General features: G+C 44.1%; 1 protein-coding gene across 2 annotated transcripts in view; it reads left to right on the top strand.

The window, feature by feature from the left end:
• The first annotated feature begins 5,429 nt into the window (after window positions 1-5,429).
• The window catches only part of yjefn3 (YjeF N-terminal domain containing 3), a 132,425-nt gene continuing 112,754 nt past the window's right edge, over window positions 5,430-25,100 (top strand). For both annotated transcript variants that reach the window (XM_048559900.2, XM_048559899.2), the window contains exon 1: window positions 5,430-5,591. In XM_048559900.2, coding sequence (XP_048415857.1) covers window positions 5,527-5,591 — 65 coding nt within the window. In that variant the 5' untranslated portion in view covers window positions 5,430-5,526. The remainder of the gene's footprint in view (window positions 5,592-25,100) is intronic.

Here is a 25,100-nt window from a genome sequence, read left to right as displayed (position 1 = left end):
CTAATGGATTTTGGAGTCGAGGGCTTGTTTTGGGAATCTTGTGTTAGGCATGTAGACAATGTGGCCCACCCAACACAGCTGATTGAGAGTAATGTGTACCCCGATGCTGGAGACATTGGCCCGAGAGAGGAAACTGACATTGGAGTGTCCATCCTGCCATTGGATTTGTAGGATTCTGCAATGATTTTGCTGGTGATGTTTCTCTAGGGATGTGATTTGTCTGCTGACTATTGTGCATATCTCCACTGCATTCAGGTAACACCACTACCCTGTATTCCATAGCACCAGGTTTGAAACCTTTGTGCTTAACCATTCTCTTACTCAGGCAACTGAACTGGTACAATGGGGCCATTGTTGAATTTCCTTGACAATCTCTTCCTCATTGAGCAGAGGCTCACCACGTTTGGACATAACATTATTAAGGCTTAGGGCTGTCTTGATCATCCAAGGTTCAGAGTTTTAGAACTGAATAAGACACTGGTAATACCACCATTGGGGCCCTGCCTACTGTCTTTTTCACTTCATTACTGAAAGGATCTCACCAGCCAGGATATCGATGAGATTTATAACGATGTTGACAGCAGCGGAGAATTCTAGCAATGAGGGAAGATTGGATATGCTGGCCTCATTTCCTTTGGAACAGAAAAGACTGAGAGAAGATTTAACTCAGATGAGAAAATGTGGGTTGAAAGACCTTAGTTCCTCCATCAAGGAGAGCACATGGATTTTATATTAGTTGATGGAAGGATTTGAGGGGATTTGAGAAGTAAACTATTCATCAAAGGGTGCAGAGGATTGGAACTCACTGCCTGAAAGGGTAGTTGGGGCAGAAACCCTTACTACATTTAATATAACCCTAGATTTTCACATAAAATGCTGCAGCCCAAAGGTTTACATGTGGCTGTCAAAAAGTGGGGTTATGCCAGAGGCAGTGCACAAAGATGTGGGCTGAATGGCCTTCTTCTTGGCGGCATGGTGGCTAAACGGTTAGCACTGCAGCCTCACAGCACCAGGGACACGGGTTCGAAACCCGCCTCAGGCGACTGTCTGTGTGGAGTTTGCACATTCTCCCCGTGTCTGTGTGGGTTTCCTCTGGGTGCTCCAGTTTCCTTCCACACTCTAAAGATGTGCAGGTTAGGTGGATTGGCCATGCTAAAATTGCCCGTAGGGTTTAGGGGGTGGGTCTGGGTGGGATGCTACAAGGGACAGTGGGGACTTGTTGGGCCGAAGGGCCTGTTTCCACACTGTAGGGAATCTAATCAAATCTTCTCTGTCTCCATGATTTTCCTACTCAACGCGAGAGTATGACATGGGTAATAGAACACGGGATCTATCTATAGAGAGCCTGAGCTACGTGTCCCATGACAAAACTATTATCCTGGTTAATATTAATTGCTCTGAAGTGCTTTGTTCACAAGTAAGCCAATGCTATGATTAGTGAAACCCACATCAATGGTACCCACCTCTCTGGACATAATGAGCCTGTATCTTGAAGTGGATTGGCTCTTCATCAGTCCCAGTCCAGGACAGGGAAGGGGTTTGAATCTCCTTGTCAATGTCTTCTTTGAAATTGATGTTCGCCATTCACAGTCCAGTTGGCTGTGATTTTTGACTTAATGCGAAAATCATTGTCTAAAAGGAATTGAAAGCTTTCTCCCTGGACAGGGACAGCACAGGGTTGGATACAGAGTAAAACTCTCTCTACACTGTTCCCCATCAAACACTCTTAGGACAGGGACAGCATTAAGTTAGATTCAGAGCAAAGCTTACTCTACACTATCCTCCATCGAACATTCCCGGGACAGGGACAGTATGGGTTAGATACAGAGTAAAACTCTCTCCACACTGATCTCATTAAAAACTGTACTAGATGTGAGTTTGCTCGCTGAGCTGGAAGGTTAGTTTTCAGACGTTTCGTCACCATTCTAGGTAACATCATCAGTGAGTCTCCGATGAAGCGCTGGTGTTATGTCCCGCTTTCTATTTATCTGTTTAGGTTTCCTTGGGTTGGTGGGACATGACCCACTATCACTAGTATCCTTACATACATATGAGGAAGGGCACCACTTTGATTGGGACAATACATCCATCCCAGGACAAGCCAAACAGAGACACGCAGGAGAATTCCTAGAAGCGTGGCATTCTAACCGGAACTCCATCAACAAACACATTGATTTGGAGCCAATCTATCATCCCCTGAGAAAAAGAACAGGAAATGACATCACCTACATAGGAAATGACATCACCAACCCAAGGAAACCTAAACAGATAAATAGAATGCCGGACATAACACCAGTGCTTCATCGGAGGCTCACTGATGATGTTACCTAGAATGGTGACGAAACGTCTGAAAACTAACCTTCCAGCTCAGCGAGCAAACTCACATCCAGAACCTCAACCTGAGCTACAAATCTTCTCAAAACTCATTAAACTGTACTAGGTTTGAGTCTGCAGATTTGAGCTGTCCTGAAACACTGATGCCTGGACCATATCACACAGAAAGCCTGTGCCATTGCCCATGTGTTCACCAACCTGCACTGATTCCTACTGTAGCAATGCTGTTTTCAAACCTCTCCCCATCACAGTTATCTCCTCCACCCTCTAGGTTCTCTCTCCTTCATCAAATCCTGGCCTTTGGTGTAGCCTTTTTGAATAGTTTGAAGACAACTATGATACTATACAAGGGCGAACAGTTTAGCAACTCTGATCCTCTGGTCTGAATATTGGGGAATGATATCTGCACATAGACCCTGTGAACCTCAATCTTCAGGACAGGAAGGGAGGGAATTGAAAATGAGTCAACATAAAGGTGAGTTGAATCTTAAAACACACTCCTTTCATGGTGCTGAAACATGTTTCAATGGCTTTGAAAGGATTTTTTACTTTTATTCATTCACAGGATGAGGGCGCCGTGGCCAGGCAGCATTTGTTGCCCGTCCCTAATCGCCCAGAGGGCAGTTATGAGTCAACCACATTGTTGCGGTCTGGAGTCACATGTAGGCCAGACCAGATAAGGATAGCAGTTTCCTTCCCTAAAGAACATTAGTGAACCAGATGGGTTTTTCTCACAATTGACAATGGATTCACGGTCATCATTAAATTTTTAATTCCAGATATTTATTATATTCAAATTCCACCATCTGCTGTGGTGGGATTTGAACCTGGGTTTGAGTGAAAGGAGAGTCCTAACTGAGCATCTCAGCTCGAATATTTTGTTCACATCTCTCAGGGTCCTCCCTCTCAATCCACAGCAAATCATTCTCCCTATCCTGTCCTTTGGTTAACGATTTTGTTTGGATACATTCCTGGAAGTTTCATCATTGGTCCTCACCTCTTCAACAATCCCATCTGGTCAAACTTCCTTCATTTCATCTTTCCCAAATATTTTTGATTCTGAACAAACAGATGATGAAAGTATGTCTTGTCTAGTCTGCTTATGGTTTTGGTCCTGGGTAGCAGTGTCCGGGAGATTACTCTTTACATTCCTGGAGATTTCACAACAGTTTGTACCCTCCCTCCCTTTCTAATGGGTTAACGTTGTACTGAAGGAATCATCTCTAGCCTAATTTACTCCTTCACAAGACCACAGCATTTCTCTCAGTTCTCCCACTCTTCCCTTGTTCAGAACCTATGAAAGTCTAAAATCCCAGCATGATGTTAATGCATCATTCTTTCCTAATCTGCATTTTCCTCTTATTCCTCATGTTTGGCAGTACCCTGCACTCTAACCTTCGGTCTTCATCATGTTGTGCTGAATGTATACATATGGCTTTTTGTTTAAAACAGCAGATGCCAGCTTTCTCACAGAATTCACCCAATTAAACTCTCCTGGCTGCTAGGTTATCAGAAGCCTCACAGATGTACACAAACATAATTAGACAGGCATACGTGCTCACACTAGAACACTCACATATACTCTCCCTCATACACAAAAACATGCATACACTCGCTTATACACACTCGTATACACACTGTTATATAAACACTCAAATATACATATGTGTATATCAGGGGAGACAGTGGCCTTGTGGTATTATCGCTGGACTGTTAATCCAGAGACCCAGATAATGTTCTAGAGTTCGAATCCCACCATGGCACATGGTGGAATTTGAATTCAATAAATATCTGGAATTAAGAATCTAATGATGACCGTGAATTAATTGTTAGGGAAAAACCCATCTGGTTACTAATGCCGATCCGAGATAATGGGAACTACAGATGCTGGAGAATCTGAGATAACAAAGTGTGAAGCTGGATGAACACAGCAGGCCAAGCAGCATCTTAGGAGCACAAAAGCTGACGTTTCGGGCCTAGACCCTTTATCAGAGGCGTCTAGGCCTGAAACGTCAGCTTTTGTGCTCCTAAGATGCTGCTTGGCCTGCTGTGTTCATCCAGCTCCACACTTTGTTATCTTGGTTACTAATGCCCTTCGGGGAAGGAAACTGTCTTCCTTACCTGGTCTGGACTACATGTGACTCCAGACCCACAACAATGTGGTTGACTCTTAACTGCCCTCTGGTCAATTAGGGATGGGCAATAAATGCCAGCCTCGCCAGCATTGCCCTCATCCCTGTGAATGAATAAAAACAACATGGGTATGCATGCATGCACACACTCACATGTACACATTCACATAAACACAGATGTGCGTGCTTTGACATATACACATTCACATACACAGACATATACATAAGCAAATATACACATTCACATACACATATAATAATCCAGAACTCCAGGCTGGTGTTCTGGGGATATGAGTTCTAAGGCAATATTTGAATTCAATTAAAATAAATGGAATTAAAAGACAGCCTAACAGCCATTGTGTAAATACTACAGATTTTTGTTATGACCCAGCTTCTGCTCTAATGCCCTTTGGGGAAGGAAATCTGCTGTCTTTTCCTGGTCTGGCCAATATCTGACTCTGGACCTACAGCAACATGGTTGACTTTTAACTGCCTGTGAAATGAACTACCAAGCTATGCATTTTCAGGGCAATTAGGGATGGGCAATAAATACTGGCCTTGCCAATAACATTGACATCCCATGAAAAAAAATTAAAAGCACATTCAGACATAGTCATATTCAATGTACATACTCAGGCACACACTCAAATACCTTTACCCACAGACGTAGACACACTGTCTCACAGATACTCACATACAACACTCACATACATTCACATACATTGACATACACACACTCACAATCACATGCACACACAGATACACACTGACATACACACATATACATGCATACAACACTCATAAATGCTCATACACGCACACATATACACACCAGTAAATACTGCTGTGTTTATGCTTCAGGCCAATCTCTTGCCAATCCCCTGAAACCAGCCTGCTTCTGATTGGATGGTCTGCCAACCAATGAGGGAGAAAACTGAATCACTAATCACTGTATTACTGAAGGCATAGAGTCTGATAACAGCTCATAGCGTCAGCATCAGGACCCAGCAGAACCTGCCCATCTCTCCACACACAAGAACAGCGACCACTACACCTAGACATGGCCAACACAAACCACGGTGCTGTACAGCAGGCAGCAGCTACTGAGCCCATCAAATTCCTTAGGTAAGTGGGAGTCTGTGATGAGTGTGTGGATGACAACCCTTTCTTACTGCTTGAATAGAGCTGCATCAGTTCCTCAAAGACTGTAAACGCAGTAGTATTTGATCTGCATTATTGAAAAAGGTTCCGAGCTAACTGAAAAAGCTACCTTAGAAGACCTCAGAGGTCTCCTATTCCAGATTCAAATCCAGTTCAGTTCCCTACATCCTGAGCCTGAAGGGAGGGAGCTCGTGATTGTGGAAGGGGATCTTTAAGCAATTGTTTTGAATGAAATGATATACAATGAGTCAAGCAGCTAGCATGAGATGTGAACTTCCCAAAATTGTTTTTCTGTGCAGCAGGTGCATGTAGATAAGAAGTCACGCTGGTTTGTGCTTTTAACTCTAGGAATCATTGAGGATCTCAGGGATTATTCTAATTTGCTTGAGGATTGGGTGTTGGTTAAACAAGGAGAGACATAGTATAAGCCCAGCTTTCAGCATAATGTCATCCTGTGCAGGGTCCAATCATACAAACAGAAGGTATTAAAACATTTTGGACGCAAGAGTTTCGCTTGGGGTGTGAGGAAATAAATTGGCATGGTTAGTTTGGCTTTGTTTAGCATGTTCCAAGCAGTGTCAGCACAGCCTGTTGGATTAATTCAAGTTATTGAGTAATATCAAGGTGCCGGTAGAGTGGGGTGAAGATGACTTTACACAAAACTCAAGCTGTTTGAATAGCCCCCTCAGTGACCTGTGCCCATCATGAGACACTTCACTGTTAGCGTGTTGTGAGTGGTCAGAGTGCCCAGGGTAGGGACGACTGGATTAGCCACTCTTCTCATTGCTTAGGAAGATTCCATGTGGAAATGGAACTTGGCAGGTGTAACCATAGAGATGACAAACAGTGCTTCTTGTAGGTGCTTTCCCCCAACACTCAGTCGGGAGCCTCATCAGTGGGATTATCTGGTAGATAAACAATGGTGTCCAATTAAAATAGATTTGAAGGTATGTTGGCTTTGGAAGGGGATTTGCCAGAATGAAACAGAGACTGAAAGGGTTCAACTAGAGGGACAGGGCGTATAGTCTAGGCTTGTATTCCCTTTAATTTGTAACATTGGAGGGGTAATCTGATCAAAGTGTTCAAAATGCCAGAAGGATGCAATGGAGTGGATCCAGTTGACACCAGTTGATCTGGTCGATCTGGTGGGGTGGGGGTGGGGGGTGTGGTTTGGTGGGGAGGCGGTTGAGATCGAGAGGAAATAAGTTATAACTGACGCATTCAGGAGTGACGTCAGGAAACACACAAAAGCAAAATATGGAACTTTCTCTCCAAATATCTGTGCATGCTGCAAGGGTCGGTAAGAAGTTTTAAGATTGAAATTGGAGGAGTTTTGCTGTGTCAGGGTGTCAGCATTGGGTAAATGGAGTTGAGTATGTGTTGTTCATGATCTGAGTGAATGGTAGACAGAGCAGGGTCTAGGAGATCAATGATATCCTCTTTATGCCTGTGTTGCATTCTACACTGAGTTAAAAGATCCTGAGTTAAAAGATTTAATGTTCCCAAAACATTAAAATACAGTTGGGCATGGGCTGTGTCTGATCACCATTTGCTTTAGAAGGTGTGACCACATGCCAAGATTACGTGGGTTTCCTCTGGGTGCTCCGGTTTCCTCCCACAGTCCAAAGATGTGCAGGCTAGGTGGATTGGCCATGCTAAATTGCCCATAGTGTTCAGGGGTGTGTGGGTTATGGGGGATGGGTCTGGGTGGAATATCGCAATGGGAGGTGTGGACTTGTTGGGCCGAAGGGCCTGTTTCCACACTGTAGGGAATCTAATCTAATCTAATATAGTGAGTCAGAACATGATAGTGCTGGATATCCAAAGCACCTTTCTGCTCTCTGAGGATGGTCAATACAGTGTGATGAGGCAAACCCATGGCAGGGGAGCGGGGGCTGCTATTTCTGAAGCACAGGTGCAGGCAGAGGAGAAAGCTGAGCTCATCTGCCCTGACAGCCCATGGGACAGAATGCAATTGTAACAGACTGAAAGCTGGGATTCTCTCCGAGTCTCTGACATGCCGTCAGCAGTTTTCTTGCAGCTTGCAGTGCTCATGTCAGCTTAATTCAATTCAGGAGAAAAAGGAGTCTGGAACACCAATGCATAAAAGCTAAACTTACAAAATTTACAGTATTATTAAATACAGTACACTGGCCTGGCCTTAACTGAAGGATTCTGTCCAACCCTCGACAACATTTTTCTGTCAGATTTGAAGGCTTTAAACACAGTTGTGTTCATGAGAATTTTCTTTTTATTCAATCATTGGAAGTGGGCATTACTAGCTGGACCAGCATGTATTGTCCAACCCCATTTACCCTCAAGAAGGTGGGAGTGAGCTGCCTTCTTGAACCACTGTAATCCACATACTTGGGGACACTCACAATGCTGTCAGAGAATGAGTTCCAGGATTTTGACCCAGCAGCTCCTAAGGAAAGGTGATTTATTTCCAAGTCAAAATGGTGGGTGACTTGGAGGGGAGCGTGCCAGTGGTAGTGTTTCTATGAGCTTCTAGATGGAAGTGGTTGTGGGTTTGGAAGGTGCTGTCTAAGGATCTCTGGTGAATTTCTGCAGTGCACCTTGTGGATAGTACACACTGCCACTACTGAGTGTTGGTGTTGGAGGGGCGGTTGTTTGTGGATGTGCTGCCAATCAAGCGGGGTGCGTTATTCCAGCTGGTGCCAAGCTTCCTGAGTGTTATTGGAGCTGCACCCATCTAGGCAAATGAGGCATGTTTCATTACACCCCTGACTTCATCATACAGTGTAGAAACAGACCATTTGGCCCAACAAGTCCAGAGCAACGCTCCAAATAGCATCCTACCCTGACTCATTTTCCTATCCTATTTGTGTAACCCTACGTTTCCCATGGCCAATCCACCCTAACCTGCACATCTTTGGACTGTGGGAGGAAAATGGAGTGCCTGAAGCAAAGCCACGCAGACACAGGGAGAATGTGCAGTCTCCACACAGACAGTCACATGTGGCATGAATGTTACTTGCCATTTTCCAGCCCAAGCTGATTCCAGGAATGAGAAACTTCAGTCACATCAATAAACTGCAGAAGTTGGGTCACAGATAACAGAAACTGAAGATGAACTGCAGAGAATCTGGGATAACAAGGTGTGGAGCTAGATGAACACAGCAGGCCAAGCAGCATCAGAGGAGCATGAAGGCTGATGTTTCGGGCCTAGACCCTTCTTCAGAAATTTCTGATCAAGGGTCTAGGCCCGAAACATCAGCTTTCCTGCTCCTAAGATGCTGCTTGGCCTGCTGTATTCATCCAGCTCTGCAACTTGTTATCTGCAGAAGTTGGGACTGTTTTCTTTGGATAAGACGAGTTTGAGTGAAGATTTGGTAGTGGCATTCAAATTTAGGAGGGGGCCTGGACAGGAAGAGGCTGTTCCCAATGGAAGAACAGTCAAGAGTCAAAGATCATTAGTAAAAGAACCAGAGGCAACATGAAGAAACACCTTTCTTCATGCAGCGAGAGGTTCGGGTGTAGAATGCACAGGCTGACAGTATGGTGGAGACAAGTTCAATTGAGGCTTTAAGACCATGAAACTGTAGGAGCAGAAATGGGCCATTCAGCCCATCAATTCTGATCTGCAGTTTAATATAATTATGGCTGATCTGACAACCTCCAACTTCACTTTCTTGCCATAACCCCACAACCCTCATTTCTCTTAGTGATTACAGATATGTCTACCTCAGTCTTGAATATATTTAGTGACCCAGCCTCAACAGCCCTTTACAGTAAAGAATTCTGCAGATTCACTACCCGATGAGAGAAGTAGTTCCTTCTCATCTCTGTTTTAAATGTACAAATCCTTATTCTGAGATGATGCCCTCTGGTCCTAGACCCTGTCACAAGGGGAATCAACCTTTCTGCATTTACCTGCCAAAGTCTTCAAAGAATCTTGTATGTTTCAATAAGGTCACCTCTCATTCTTCTAAATTATATTGAGTACAGGCCCAACTTACTCAACATCTCCTCATAAGACTGTCCCTTTATACCTGGATCAGCCTAGTGAACCTTCTCTGGAATGCCTCCAATGCTAGTCTACCTTTCCTTGATTAAGGGTACTAAAACTGTTCACAGCACTCCAGCTGTGCTCTGACTAGTGCCTTGCACAGTTTTAGTGAAACCTCCCAACTTTTATATTCCTCTCCCTTTGCCTGCCCTACCACATGCTGAATTTGGCAGCTGGTTTTTCATGATCCATGCAAGACGACTTCCAGATCCTTCTGTTTTGTAACTTTCTGCAGTGTTTTTGCATTTAAATAATATTCAGCTCAATTCTTCCTGTTAAAGTGCATAAACTCACATTTTCCCACATTATATTCCATCTGCCAAGCTTTGCCCACTTATTTATTAAGTCTATATCCCTCTGCAAACTTTTTTTATGTCATCTCCATCACTTTCCTCATTCAAATCAGCAATATATATTGTAAATAATTGTGGTTCCGACACTGATCCCTGCGGCACTCCACCAGTTACATGTTGCCATCTTGAAAAGTATTTCCTGAATTCAAAGGGAATGGATAAACCCCTGAAGACGAATATTCTACAGGATAAGGGGTGAGTTGAAGGAATACCAATGTAAGGGGAAAACTGTATGAAAGGAGATTGCTGTGGGGTTGCTTAATAGCATTTTGAAATTTTAAACTTAAAGTTTTCAGAGGCAGGTTGACGATGCCGTGATCAATCAATGTCACTCTGCCAAGTTTAAAATGTAAATAAAGCTTAGCAGTTAACTGCCAGCCATTATTACCTGGTGCATTCTCCATGCCAATGTCAATACTAATTAGTCTATTTCCCAACAGATCAGTGCTCTACTCTCACATGGAATAATCATTGGATTTTCTGTCTGAATTAGTATTCTTGCAAATTGTCCCGTTGAGTTAAAGATGAAAAGTTTAGACAAAACGTATCTGTTTTCTCAGCGATGATGTGGAGGTGCTGGTGTTGGACTGGGGTGGACAAAGTTACAAATCACACAACAACAGGTTATAATCCAAAAGGTTTATTTGAAAACACAAGCTTTCGGAGCCTGCAGGAGGATCGAGGCTCCGAAAGCTTGTGTTTTCAAATAAACCTGTTGGACTATAACCTGTTGTTGTGTGATTTGTAACTTTGTCCACCCCAGTCCAACACCGGCACCTCCACATCATCGCTGATAAAACAGATACATTTTGTCTAAACTTTTCACCTTTAACTCAATGGGACAATTTGCAAGATTACTAATTACCTGGTTTTGTGAGTTTTCTGACTTTTTTTTCAATAATGCAGCGAGCTTTACAGATTGGGTAGATCCCAGATTCAAAAACCAAGGTCCATGCAAGACCAATTGATCTCACCCAGTCTAGCAATTGCCCTCAAGGTACCTGTCAGTTGGAGTCAAGGTTGAAGGGAAGGTGTCATTGAGGATCTGGTTCTTTATCACTACACAGTGAATGCAGTCAAACAAGGGTAATGTATAGAGATAGGGTGGAGAAGACCCTCAGTTCTGTTGTGATGCTGTCCCACAGTTGAATAGCTTGTCTGAGCTTACTGGGATCTGGACTGAAATGTAGTGAAAGTCAGAGTCAATGCTTACTGTCTCAACGTCAGATTTTGTCATCTAAAATCACTCCAGACCCAACATCCCCGTGCCTTAATTCCAAACTAGTTGAGTTCGACACTCAATCATTGAGGGGATTCTTAAGACCATCCAATCCAATAAAGCTGATTCACTGAATGTAGGGTGAAGCTTGAAAAGTCCACAAGGAGAAAGAAATGGAAGAATATGGGGAAGGGTTTAAAGAGGCTCTTATGGAGCATAAGTGCTAGCATAGACCAGATGGACCAAATGGGCTGTTTCTGTATTGCTTGAAATGAGAGGGGGTTTGTAATATGAAGAGTGGAACAACCTCCCATTCATAAAACAGGAAGAGGCTTCAAAATGGTACTGACCCTATCTGTATCCCAAGATCGGAATAAGAAAGCCCCTTTTAATTGCTTCACTTCAGATTGTCCAGAAATCCAGCTTGGCAACTGTCCAAGCTAGATCTAAAAAAAAGTCTCATTTATTGTTCAAATGGTTACAAATGTCAATCCTGTTGTACTCTGATAGAGTCATTGCGATCACAGGGTATCTGATGTCATACTTTTTATCATCTTACCCCTGCGGTGTCCATGGTATTTTTAATGTCATTTTGAATCATTACCAGCAGGTTGCAGAAAGGTTTTTTTAATCAAATTTATTGCAGAAATATTGCTGCATCTCTTATAAAAAGCAGGGAGAGATTCTTTCAAAAATAAGAGAAATGTGCTCTCATCAGTTACTGCAGGGAGAACCTTTTGTTGGTCTATCATTCATTTTTCAAAATTTTCTGATTTTGCTTTCTCCCTCAGAGAAAGAATGATTAAGGCAGAGAAGGAAATAAAGAGAAAAGAGAGAGAATGAAAGACTTGTGAGAAAGAGAGTGAAAAACATTGTCTCTGAGTATTCTAGTGTGTGAGCTGAGCTATAGCAATTAGGAAGGCGAATGGAGTTTCTTCACTTACTGTGAGGAGAATTCGATTCACAAGATGGGAGGCTTTGCCTCAGTTATGCAGGACATTGGTGAGACCACATCTGGTGTACTTTGTACAGTATTGGTTATCACATTTAAGGAAGGATGTAAATACTTTGGAAGCCCTTCAGAAAAACTTTAGAGTCATAGTCATAGGGTCATACTTCAGTCCAATGATCCTTTGAATGCGGAGTGGGATGGGATGAAAAGTGAGGATAAGGGGGGCCTGTTTACGCTGTTGTGAGTGATGGGAAGGGGCAAGGGTGGAAGCACGAGTGATAGGTCAGATGCAGTAGAGGATCCTGTCAACCACAGTGGATGGGAAACCATGGTCATGGAAGAAGCAAGCCATGTCAGCAGTGCTCTTTCCGAAGGTGGCATCATCCAAACAGATGTGATGTGGATGAAGGAACTGGGAGAATGGGATGGAATCCTTGCAGGATGTTGGGTGTAAAGAGCTGTAGTCAAGGTAGCTAAGGGAGTCAGTGGCTTTGTTGTAGTGGTTGTGGAGGTCTCCACATTCAAAGGATCATTCTCCACCATTTCAGACAACTCCAGCAGAACGCCACCACCAAACACATCTTACCCCACTCCCCCTGCCCGCGTTTCACAGGGATCATTCCCTCTGGGATACTCCAGTTCATTCCTCGACAACTAGCACCACACTCCTTCCCACAGGCCCTTCCCATGTAACCACAGAAGGTGCAACACCTGCCCCTTCACCTCCTCCCTGCTCACTGGTCTAAATGGTCTTTCCAGGTGAAGCAACATTTCACCTGTAACTCCTCCAATCTTGTGTGTTGTATTCGCTGCAACCAAACACAGGCTGGTGACCGCTTTGCAGATCACCTCTGGTTCGTGCACAAACGTGACCCTGACCTTCCTGTAGCTGGTCAGCTTAACACAGTGCCCTGCCCACATGCCACTGTGTCTGTCCTCGGCACACTGCAGTGCTCCAGTGAATCCCAACACAAACTGGAAGAACAACATCTCATCTTCAAACTCGGTATTTTACAGCCTTCTGAGATCAATATTGAGTTCAAATCTTTAAGTTGTGAACCCACTCCCATTCCTCCCCTTTCTTTTACCTTTACTTGTTACATTCTCTGTCACCACGCCCTCTCTACCCTTGCCCCCACCCCGGTGGGGTCTGTCTGTTCTTTCCAGTCTGGCAGCTAGACACTGTCATTCTCACATTCCAATCAGTTAATCTGAACTATCAACATTCTTCTCTCCCAGCACACTACACTTCACCACCTCCACACATGGCCCCACTCCCCCATCCTATCTATTGCTCCCTCCACACTCCACATCAGCTCCAATGAATAGACGTCTGGACTCAAAACATTAGCTTGCTCTGTCTCCATGGATGCTTCCTGACCCGATGTGATCTCCAGCATTTGTTGTTTTCAGCAATGATATTATGATCCTGTCTCTTAAAGACTATGAGACATAATGCAACACTGCCAACGTGGAGGTAATGTCAGCTCTGTGGTGGTACTTAGAGCATTACATCGATTCAGACAATTGAAAATAAGGTCCTGTAGCTCGGGATAGCTAAAGTTAATATTGGGCACTGGCAATTTTCATGCTTACTCGCTATGGTCTGGTATCACCACAGCTTCTGTCAGTTAACATTATTAGTTTGAGGTTTTATTAGTCTGAGATAACAAGGTGTAGAGCTAGATGAACACAGCAGGCCAAGCAGCATCAGAAGAGCAGGAAGGCTGACGTTTCAGGCCTAGCGGGTCTAATCTGTTGGGTGAACTGCCCTATCCCTAACTGGCTGAGTTTGCCCATGGGCCCTGCAGTTACTCTTGGCTGTCACTGCCATAATCTCACCAGGATTCTCTCGGATTGTGGGTCTAATCCCTGGGTCTGAATCCTTGCCTTCTGCGCACGTTTCAGTGCCTCACTTTCAGGATATTTTGACCATCTGTTCCACTGAAAAGATCCAAAAGAGAATTCTGCTTAAAGGTTGTGCCTTAAAGAAAGGTTTAGTCCCACAAAGGTGTGGACCTTTCCTCTGGTGGTGGTGAGGTGGGGGAGTGGGGGTGGGGGAGGGGCACGTGGGAGGTAGAGGTTTGCTGTGTTCAGCAAATTGAAGTTGGTGCATTCCCCTGATCCTGAGCCCTATTTTCCCAAAAGGAAACAATCACTCATTTTTAGTGTCATAAGGACATCCCATTAATTGGGGATGGAGACAGGCTGTCCATCCACCCACTTTCAGGCACCTAGATTGGCCCATTACCTGAAGATGCCAGCCAGTGTGCCTTGATGGGACTTCATTAGGTCTGTCATATACCCAGCAATAGCATGTGCCAGTCTCTGATCCCCCCAGAGGTTGGATGGAGCTGGGAGTGGGTGCATTGGCTGACGGGTATACATTTATCACCCTTCCTAGTCCCAACAGGGGCAAAAATCCAAGATAATAAAGTGTGAAGCTGGATGAACACAGCAGGCCAAGCAGCATCTCAGGAGCACAAAAGCTGACGTTTCGGGTCTAGACCCTTCATCAGAGGAAGGGTCTAGGCCGGAAATGTCGGCTTTTGTGCTCCTGAGATGCTGCTTGGCCTGCTGTGTTCATCCAGCTTCACACTTTATTATCTTGGATTCTCCAGCATCTGCAGTTCCCATTATCTCAGGGGCAAAAATCCAGCCAACTATATTTTTATTGAAGGTGCTGAAATAATTCAAGCTTTATTTTTGTTTGTTTCTGTAAATAATAAGGAATTTGTCAGCCTGTGTGAGCATTTGATAATGCCTCCCACCTATTGTGCCAGCCAGCCTCTGTCACCTCTCTGGATAGGAACATGAGAAATGAAAGCAAATGTAGAAATACTGTTTGCAAAAGGCTGTGTAGGGGTTAGGATGTAAACAGGTACTGGTAATTGCTTATGTCAAACAGATTGGCCCACCAATATAGGGAAATATAATGTGATCATTATTTTGTATTTTAAGCAAAGACAAGTTGTATTGATTGACCTCAATCCATTTCATCCTGTACTGCTCAGAATCATTTGACCTCACAGGAGGATTGTTATGTGCACATTTACTCAAATATCATTGCAGCTCATAAATCATTACAGCTCATGGTCAGTCTGTGATGACTGAGATAATGGGCAACATGCTGTAAAATACTCAAATCCCATGGTATCAAACTGTGGAGCTGGATGAACACGGCAGGCCAAGCAGCATCTCAGGAGCACAAAAGCTGACGTTTCGGGCCTAGACCCTTCATCAGAGAGGGGGATGGGGAGAGGGAACTGGAATAAATAGGGAGAGAGGGGGAGGCGACCGAAGATGGAGAGAAAAGAAGATAGGTGGAGAGGAGAGTATAGGTGAGGAGGTAGGGAGGGGATAGGTCAGTCCAGGGAAGACAGACAAGTCAAGGAGGTGGGATGAGGTTAGTAGGTAGGAGATGGAGGTGCGGCTTGAGGTGGGAGGAAGGGATGGGTGAGAGGGAGAACAGGTTAGGGAAGCAGAGACAGGCTGGACTGGTTTTGGGATGCAGTGGGGGGAGGGGAGATTTTGAAGCTGTCCGCCTCCCCCTCTCTCCCTATTTATTCCAGTTCCCTCTCCCCATCCCCCTTTTCTGATGAAGGGTCTAGGCCCGAAACGTCAGCTTTTGTGCTCCTGAGATGCTGCTTGGCCTGCTGTGTTCATCCAGCTCCACACTTTGTTATCTTGGATTCTCCAGCATCTGCAGTTCCCATGATCACAAATCCCATGGTATGACTGACCAACTCTTCTGGATCAAAGAGAATGTAAGCCTTGTGAGATGCACCAATTAGGCTGAGTGATCAAAGGCACTGAGGTACAAGACAATAATTCTGAAATTGTAATTTCAACTTGCTGGCTTCTTTTGATCATGTTAAGCTGCACATACCCTGAAGGTCTTAGCTCTCACCGAGATGCAGCTTCTCTCTCACACTTGAGAAACCATCCTTCAGGTGTGTCACTGGCCAGTGAACATTTCAGGTTATTTCTGCACAGGGAATGGCACAGTTAGCATTTACCCAACACCCGCATGTGCTTTCCAATTTGGGGGCCTGTGGTAGGTGTGGGTATTACTGGGGCAGTGTTCAGGCTCTGTTTGTCCAACAATGGGTTCTGCAATGCAGTGGAGCTTTTAATTGGACTAACATCCCAGATGCCCAGCTTAATGCCCGTGAGAGATAGATTTAAAATTGGTGAAATTTTAATTCGGTTAATTAATAAATATCAGGAACATAAATCTAACCTCAATGATGATTACCGTGAAACTATCATCAATGTCATTGAAACCCATTTGGTTTACTGATGTCCTTTGGGGAAGGAAATTGCCGAGCTTACCCAGTCTGGCCTACATGTGACTCCAGACCCACAGTGATGCGGGTGACATGGAACTGCCCTCTGAAATGGACCGCCAAGCTAATATTTCGAGCCTAGATGATTCTGATGATGGTCTTAAGCCAATCTTAAAATAGAAATTAGAGATACAGCTAGAATCAGAATTAACAGTTTAAATAGATCTTCTGCTGATAACACATCTTTCTGACAATATTGACACAAATAGTTGTTCTTGAAGGAGATAAATCAGAAACTAATCCCTGGGAATGACATCTCAGTGAGTACATGGCCCTATTCATGTGATGGAAGATGAAGATTGTGGTTAGTATTGATTTGAGCAAAAAGTGAGGCCAGTTTCTTCAAGTTTTTTGAATATTTTGTGTTTACAGTATTGCTTTAGAAGGGTGTCAGGCTCTGAAGGGGTTAGTGCTGAAGACTGTATTAAGTACCTCCCAATATGGCAATGACAAATGGAACCAGGCAGGAGAAAACAAGCTTTGGATGTCGATGGACAAAGACACAACATCGAGGTCTCTCTCATAGTCTTTCTACCAATGTTGATCACACCAATATAATTGTACCTAGTTGCTCTTCTGCATCTGTTTAAAATAAGGGGTCCCTTCTTATTCACTATCCAGTGGTTTTCCTCCCCTACACTGACTCTGTGGATCCCAAACTGGGAACAGGATGGTGACAGCACAGTTATTAATGCACCTTACACCATGCAGTGTGGATCCATTGTACAACAACCACCTGATTCATGTGAGACATCATGTGTCATGAGCTTACGGTGCTCCAGAGAAAGAGGTGAGTTTGAACCTATGGTTCCTCAGGCTGTCTATTATTGGGAGTTTTTCATTCATTTATTTCTAAATCATCTAATTTCAGCTGACCCAATTGCAATGTGCATTGGAACTGTTCTCAACGCCTTGAATTAGGACAAGGGGAAATAATGACAGTTCTAGCTCAGTAATTTCCTGCCCAGAAAGTAAAAGTGCTGGTGGATACAGATTTAGTAATAGAATTCAGATAAAGGATTGAAGTGGGAAAGTTTGAAAGGATTTTGAGGAAAGAATGGAGGAGCAAGGCTAACCAGATTTCACCTCAAGAGAATCAGTTCAGACTTGATGGCTTCAATGGCCTCCTAAGATTTACTATCCAAGAATTCTAAGTTGGGAATTGGCAGGATGAGCAATACATGCCTTGGCTAATGTGTGAGGTTTAGGCATTTAGTTGGGGCCATAGATACTGAAATAGATGGCAAGAATTCACAACAAAGAACTGGGAAATACAGGTAAAAGAAAAGAAGTACTGGAAATACTCATCAGGCCTGGCAGCATCTGTAGAGAGAGAAACAGAGTTAGCATTTCAGTCAATGAGCCTTTCATTAAAGAAAAAGCACAGAGACATAACAATAATGCAGCCAATGCTGGAAGTCTAAAAGAAAAACAGAAAGTACTTGAGAAGTTCAGCCAGCCTGACAGCATTTGTGGCGAGAGAACAGAATAAACAAGAGTCCAGAATGACTCCTTTTCAGATCTGAAAGGGACTAGAAAATGGTGGTGTTTCTGATGTTGGCACAGGACAAGAGGGACAGATGGTGAATGTCCCTGGAGTAAATGACAAAGGGAGCGACAAAAATAGTAAGGGAGAGATGGAGATGTAAAATGTATGTAAATGAATGTGAGAAAAGGACATTAGAAATGATAAAGGGTGAAGTTAAAAACACCGTAGTCTTGTCTGACCCACATGGCTGCTCCCATTAGAGAGAGACAATTAGTGGTGGTTTAACCTGAGGGTCGCCATGCCTCAGGTGAGGTTGAGAAGCAGAGCATTCCACGGTAACCTCAGCCTGAGCAGGAATTGAACCCAGGCTGTAGCATCATGCCAGCAGCTAATGGGATTACCCTAAGGCAGGTCAGAAATTACAAGGTGAGCAATTCACTTCCATTGTCCTCAAACCCTGTCCATCACAGGCAAGGGACAAGTCAGGAGTGTGACGGAATACCCCCCACTTGCCTGGATGGGTACAGCTTCAACAACAGTCAAGAAAATCGACACCATCCAGGACAGAGCAGCCCGCTCAATTGGCATCACATCTAACGCCTTCAACAGAAATTCGCTTCACTACTGTCACACAGTAGCAGCAGTGTGTACCATCCCACTCACCATCCTGACATTCATTCCAAAGAGGAAGAAAGATCCTAAGGGGAGGCAGGGGCGGCCGTGGCTGACGAGGGAAGTTAAGGACTGTATCAAGATAAGAGAGAAGAAGTATAACATAGCAAAGATGAGTGGGAAGCCGGAGGACTGGGAAACTTTTAAAGAGCAACAGAAGCTAACTAAAAAGGCAATACGCAAAGAAAAAATGAGGTACGAAAGAAAACTGGCTAAAAATATAAAGGAGGATAGTAAAAGCTTTTTTAGGTATGTACAAAGAAAAAGATGGTTAAGACTAAAATTGGGCCCTTGAAGTCAGAAACGGGTGAATTTATTATGGGGAACAAGGAAATGGCAGAAGAGTTGAATAGGTACTTTGGATCTGTCTTCACTAGGGAAGACACAGGCAATCTCCCAGATGCAATAGTGGCTGAAGGACCTAGGGTAATGGATGAACTGAAGGGAATTTATATTAGGCAGGGAATGGTGTTGGATAGACTGTTGGGTCTGAAGGCTGATAAGTCACCGGGACCTGATGGTCTACATCCCAGTACTTAAGGAGGTGGCTCTAGAATCGTGGACACATTGGTAATCATTTTCCAATGTTCTATAGAATCAGGATCAGTTCCTGCAGATTGGAGGGTGGCTAATGTTGTCCCACTTTTCAAGAAAGGAGGGAGAGAGAAAACAGGAAATTATAGATCGGTTAGCCTGACGTCAGTGGTGGGAAAGATACTGGAGTCAATTATAAAAATTAAAATTACAACTCATTTGGATAGCAGTAACAGGATAGGTCAGAGTTAGCATGGATTTACAAAGGGGAAATCGTGCTTGACTAATCTTCTGGAATTTTTTGAGGATGTTAATGAAGATGGACAAGAGAGAACCAGTAGATGTAGTGTACCTGGACTTTCAGAAAGCCTTTGATAAAGTCCCACATAGGAGATTGGTGAGCAAAATTAGGGCACATGGTATTGGGGGAAAAATACTGAGTTGGATTGAAAATTGGCTGGCTAACAGGAAGCAAAGAGTAGTGATAAACGGGTACCTTTTGGAATGGCAGGCAGTGACCAGTAGGGTACCACAAGGTTTGATGCTGGGACCGCAGCTGTTTACAATATACATTAATGATATAGATGAAGGCATGAAAAGTAATATTAGCAAATTTGCTGATGACACAAAGCTGGGTGGCAGTGTAAAATGTGAGGAGGATGTTATGAGAATACAGGGTGAATTGGACAGGCTAGGTGATTGGACGGATGCATGGCAGATGCAGTTTAATGTGGATAAATGTGCGGTTATACACTTTGGTGGTAAGAATAAGAAGGCAGATTGCTATTTCAATGGAGTCAAGTTAGGTAAAGGGGCAGTACAACGAGATCGAGGTATTCTAGTACATCAGTCAATGAAAGCAAAAATGCAGGTACAGCAGGCAATGAGAAAAGCTATGGCATGCTGGCCTTCATAACAAGAGGAATTGAGTATATGAGCAAAGAGGTCCTTCTGCAGCTGTACAGGGCCCTGGTGAGACCGCACCTGGAGTATTGTGTGCAGTTTTGGTCTCCAAATTTGAGGAAGGACATTCTTGCTATTGAGGGAGTGCAGCGAAGATTCACGAGGTTAATTCCCAGAATGGCGGGACTATGATAAGTTGAAAGATTGGAGCGACTGGGCTTGTATACTCTTGAGTTTAGAGAATGAGAGGCGATCTGATTGAGACGTATAAGATTAAGGGATTGGACACCGTGGAGGCAGGAAGCATGTTTTTGCTGATGGGTGAGTCCAGAACTGGAGGACACAGTTTAAAAATAAGGGGTAGGCCATTTAGAACAGAGTTGAGGAAAAACTTCTTTACCCAGAGAGTGGTGGATATATGGAATGGTCTGTCCCAGGAGACAGTGGAGGCCAACTGTCTGGATACTTTCAAGAAAGAGATGGTTAGAGCTCTTAAAGATAGTGGAATCAAGGGTTATGGGGATAAGGCAGGAACAGGATACTAATTGTGGATGATCAGCCATGATGATAATGAATGGTGGTGCTGGCTCGAAGGGCTGAATGGCCTACTCCAGCACCTATTGTCTAATGTCTATTGACGTGAAACTATGTCATAACTCGGATAGCACAGTGGCTCAGTGGCTAGCACTGCTGCCTCACAGCGCCAGGGACCTTGGTTCGATTCCACCCTCAGGCGACTGTCTGTGCAGAGTTTGCACATTCTCCCCGTGTCTCTGTGGGTTTCCTCCAGGTGCTCCAGTTTCCCCCCACAGTCCAAAGATGTGCAGGTTAGGTGGATTGCCCATGCTAAATAGCCCATAGTGTTCAGGGATGTGTAGTTTAGGTGTGTTATAGGGGAATTGGTCTGGTTGGAAGCTCTGAGGGTTGATATTGATTTGTTGGGCTAAACGACCTGTTTCCACACTGTAGGGATTCTATGAAAATAAAAAAAAATTCCTTCACTGTCACTGGGTGGAAATCCTTTCCTAGTGTGGGTCCAGCTACACTATATGTTCTGCAGGAGTTTGAAAAGACTGCACTCACTACTTTCTCCAAGACAATTGCAGATGGGCAATAAATGCTGGGCCAGCAAGCGATGGCTACATCCCTGAAGTGACTAAAAGGAAAAGCTGTGATAGAGCGATTACAACACGCACTGCAGAAAAGTCTATGTTGGAGGTTAGTTTACAGTGCTAAAAGAAATTACAGAGATAGAACGGGGTAAGGCTGTGGCAGAATTTCGAAACAGGAATGACAATTTTAAAATCAAATCTTTGCTGGACCCGAAGTCAAAGAGAGTAAGGGAAGAAAAACCAAAAGAATTTCTGTTGTTGTTTGTGCATTAGTGAAGATTGGATTGATGAGTAAACAGGATTGATGTGGTATACATATCAAAGAAAGAGGGAGAGGAGCAGTCACAGAAATAGAAAAGATAAATCTAATGGGTACAGAAACAGGGAGCATGAGAAAATCTTGAAGGGGCAGGCCACATGCAAATTGGGACCCAAAGATATTTTTTCACGTCTGGCAAGCCTACAGATTAGAATGAAGTTGAGCTACAAACTGGTGAGTAGGATGGAACTAAATGCCAGGAATGAGTCATTGAGGTGTTTTAACAAGTGTTGAGGGTTTGCAATTCTATACAAATTGCCAAAACTTATCGACAACTGCACAGAAACAGGAGACGCTGTTTACTATGACATCCTCTGCATGGAGTGTGTGTTGAAGGTTAGGATGGCTTAGGCAATTGCCTGATTGTCAGAAAACTAGCTCTTTCATGAAGAAAGAATTGAAGGAAGCAAAGGGATTAGAAGTAAAATAGTGGCGGTCTAATTCAAATTCCGCCTGGGAACCCTGCAGCCCAATGGTATCAATCTGGATTTCACAAGCTTCAAAATCTTCCCTCCCCGCACTGCATCCCAAAACCAGCCCAGCTCGTCCCCGCCTGCCTACCCTGTTCTTCCTCTCACCTATCCCCTCCTCCCACCTCAAGCCACACCTCCATTCCCTATCTCTTAACCCCATCCCGCCCCCTTGACCTGTCCATCCTCCCTGGACTGACCTATCCCCTCCCCACCTCCCCACCTATACTCTCCTCTCCACCTATCTTCTCCTCTACCCATCTTCAGTCCGCCTCCCCCTCTCTCCCTATTTATTTCAGAACCCTCTCCCCATCCCCCTCTCTGTTGAAGGGTCTAGGCCCGAAACGTCAGCTTTTTTGCTCCTGAGATGCTGCTTGGCCTGCTGTGTTCATCCATCTCCACACATTGTTATCTCATGGTCTGATCCGCTCCTGGTTGTGTGTTTAATGAGAATACTGATTCCAGGATTAAATCTTGCGTGGCCTGAGTTTTGTGTGAAAATAATCTTACCACAGAGAAAAGAGTATTTTTCCACACCAATATATTTCACCTTGTTTCCTGGCCTTAGGTTTTTTTTTCAGCTTACGGGTGCGTTTTTGAAGCAGAGCCCATAGATTTAAGATACAGTATTGGCTAAAAGACTAATTGGGTGATGAGTCACAGTGAGTTATGATGAGTTGGAATGTACTGTCCGAAAAGCCAGCGGAATTAGATTCATTCATAACTTGCTGGAGGGAATTGAAAAGAAAAGGATTTTAAGAGCTACACAGTTAGAGCAGGGAATTGGATGCTCTGTCAGAGAGCTAGAGCAGGTACAATGGGCCAAGCGGCCACCTACCTTCTATACGTATGATTCTATGAGGATCATTTCTAATGGGTTCATTCTATGGTATCTCGCCCAAATGGTGCTTCTTCAAGATTGTGAAGCATTAGATCTGACACTTATAGTGCAGGACTGACAGAGTGCTGCACTGTCAGAGATGCTGCCTCCAAGACATAGCCTCTAACTGAGGCACTGTGTGCCCTCCTGGATGGATCTGAAAGATATCATAGCCACAATCTGAAGAAAGGTTTTCCTCAGGCTTTTGGCCAAAATGGATCCCTCAATCAGCAAAAGAAACTGATCATTCATGGGACTTGATGTGTTCAAGGCTGGTTGTGTTTGCCTGCTACAAATGATGACGCCATTTGAAATTAGTTCATTATGGTGAAGCTTTGTGGCTCAGCCTGAGAGCACTACATGGTCTTGCCTTTTTATTTTTCTGAGGTAAAAGGGTCATAAGTTTTAAACAGGAAGAATGGAAATACAATATATCATTGCAACTTTCATAGAATCCCTAGAGTGTGGAAGCAAGCCATTCGGCCTATTGATTCCATACTGACTCTCTGAAGAAAACCGCAGCCAGACCTGTTCTGCTACCCCATCGCTGGGACCCTTCAATTCCTCATGGCTGATCCACCTAGCCTGCACATCCCTGGACATAATGGGGCAACTTAGCATGGCCAATCCACCTAACCTGCAAGTGTTTGGACTGTAGAAGGAAACTGGAGCACCTGAAGGAACCCCACACAGACACAGGGAAAACATGCAAACTCTACACCGACAGTCTCCTGAGGTTGGAGTCTAACCAGGCTCCCCGGTGCTGTGAGACAGCAGTGCTAGCCACACGGCTACTGTACCACCTTGAAAAAAGGCTCACCACAGAGACCTACAAATTCTGACCAGATTGTAATGTAAAAAGTGCAAGAAGACACAAAAGTGTGTTTATGACATAAATAGTTGAAATAATATAATAGAAATTTATGCTACTCGTTCTTCACGTGTGAGAGTCACTGCAAGGATAACATTTATTCCTACTTGCCCTTGAGTAGGTGGTTTTGTCTCTACTCCTTCAGCTATTGCAGTCGATATAGTAAAGGGATATGCACAAAGCTGTTAGGAAGGCATTTTAACCCAGCAACTGGGGCTGGTGTACTTCCAAGTCAGGGCGGTGAGTGGCTTGGAAGGGAACTTACAGGGGGTGGTGTTCCCATGTTTCTGCTGCCCTTGTCCTTTTAGTTGGAGTGATCGTAGCTTTGGACAGGGCCCTGGTGCATTTCTGCAGTGCACTTTGCAGCTGGTACTCACTGCTGCCACTGAGCGTCGGTAACCAAGGATTTCTCCATATTGTCAGCATTCTGTTGGAAAACACCTACAAGTTATTTTAAAGCCCACACACACTTACTGACCAACGTTATTTTAAAAACATGTCATTATGTAAGAGTGATGAGTTATCAGTGAGCCCTGTACGCTGCACAAAATTTGATCTCTTTTACATTAAATAACTAGTTACATGATTTCCGCAGTTAACCATGAGCTGCCAGTTTATTTAACTAGCCTGCAGTTCATTCTGATAATTTCTGTCAGTTCTTGCCTGACATTGATACCATTTCCAATGAAGGGAAGATGTGTTGGATTGACTTATACCTCAATCTGGGAGGGACGGGCTCCAATAGACTTAACCCAAAGAAAATTTTGCCCTCTGCCTGTTCCCTATATCTATGTGTGCCTGTGTCTGTTTTTTCAAAAATTATTCATTTGCTGAATGAGGCCATCACTGACCAGGCAGCATTTATTGCACATCCCTAGTTGCCCAGAGGGCAGTTAACAGTCAACCACATTGCTGTGGGTCTGGAGTCACATGCAGGCCAGATCAGGTAAGCATGGCAGTTTCCTTCCCTAAAGGGCATTAATGGCCTAGAGTGGGCTTCCCACCAACACCAACAATGGATCATCATCACCATTAGATTCTTAATTCCAGATTTTTAAAAATTGGCTTCAAATTCCACCATCTGCAGTGGTGAGATTCAAACCCAGGCATTATCTGGATCTCTGGGTTAACAGTCTAGCAGTAACACCACTAGGCCATCGCCTCCTCTGTGTTTTTTTTTGTTGAAGTGTTTCTGCTTCTCTGTTTGGAAACTCTACTGTCAGCCTAGTATTCCTGGCAGTTGACCACAGCCTGTGCCTGAGTCTTTCCATCTGAGCAAACAAAGACTAAACAAAGACATTGGTACAAAATGGCCTGTGG

Source organism: Stegostoma tigrinum, chromosome 30 (genome assembly GCF_030684315.1).
Source record: "Stegostoma tigrinum isolate sSteTig4 chromosome 30, sSteTig4.hap1, whole genome shotgun sequence".
NCBI classification, from domain to species: domain Eukaryota; kingdom Metazoa; phylum Chordata; class Chondrichthyes; order Orectolobiformes; family Stegostomatidae; genus Stegostoma; species Stegostoma tigrinum.
Note: the sequence above shows the minus strand (reverse complement) of the source record. Positions and strands in the feature narration are given on the sequence as shown.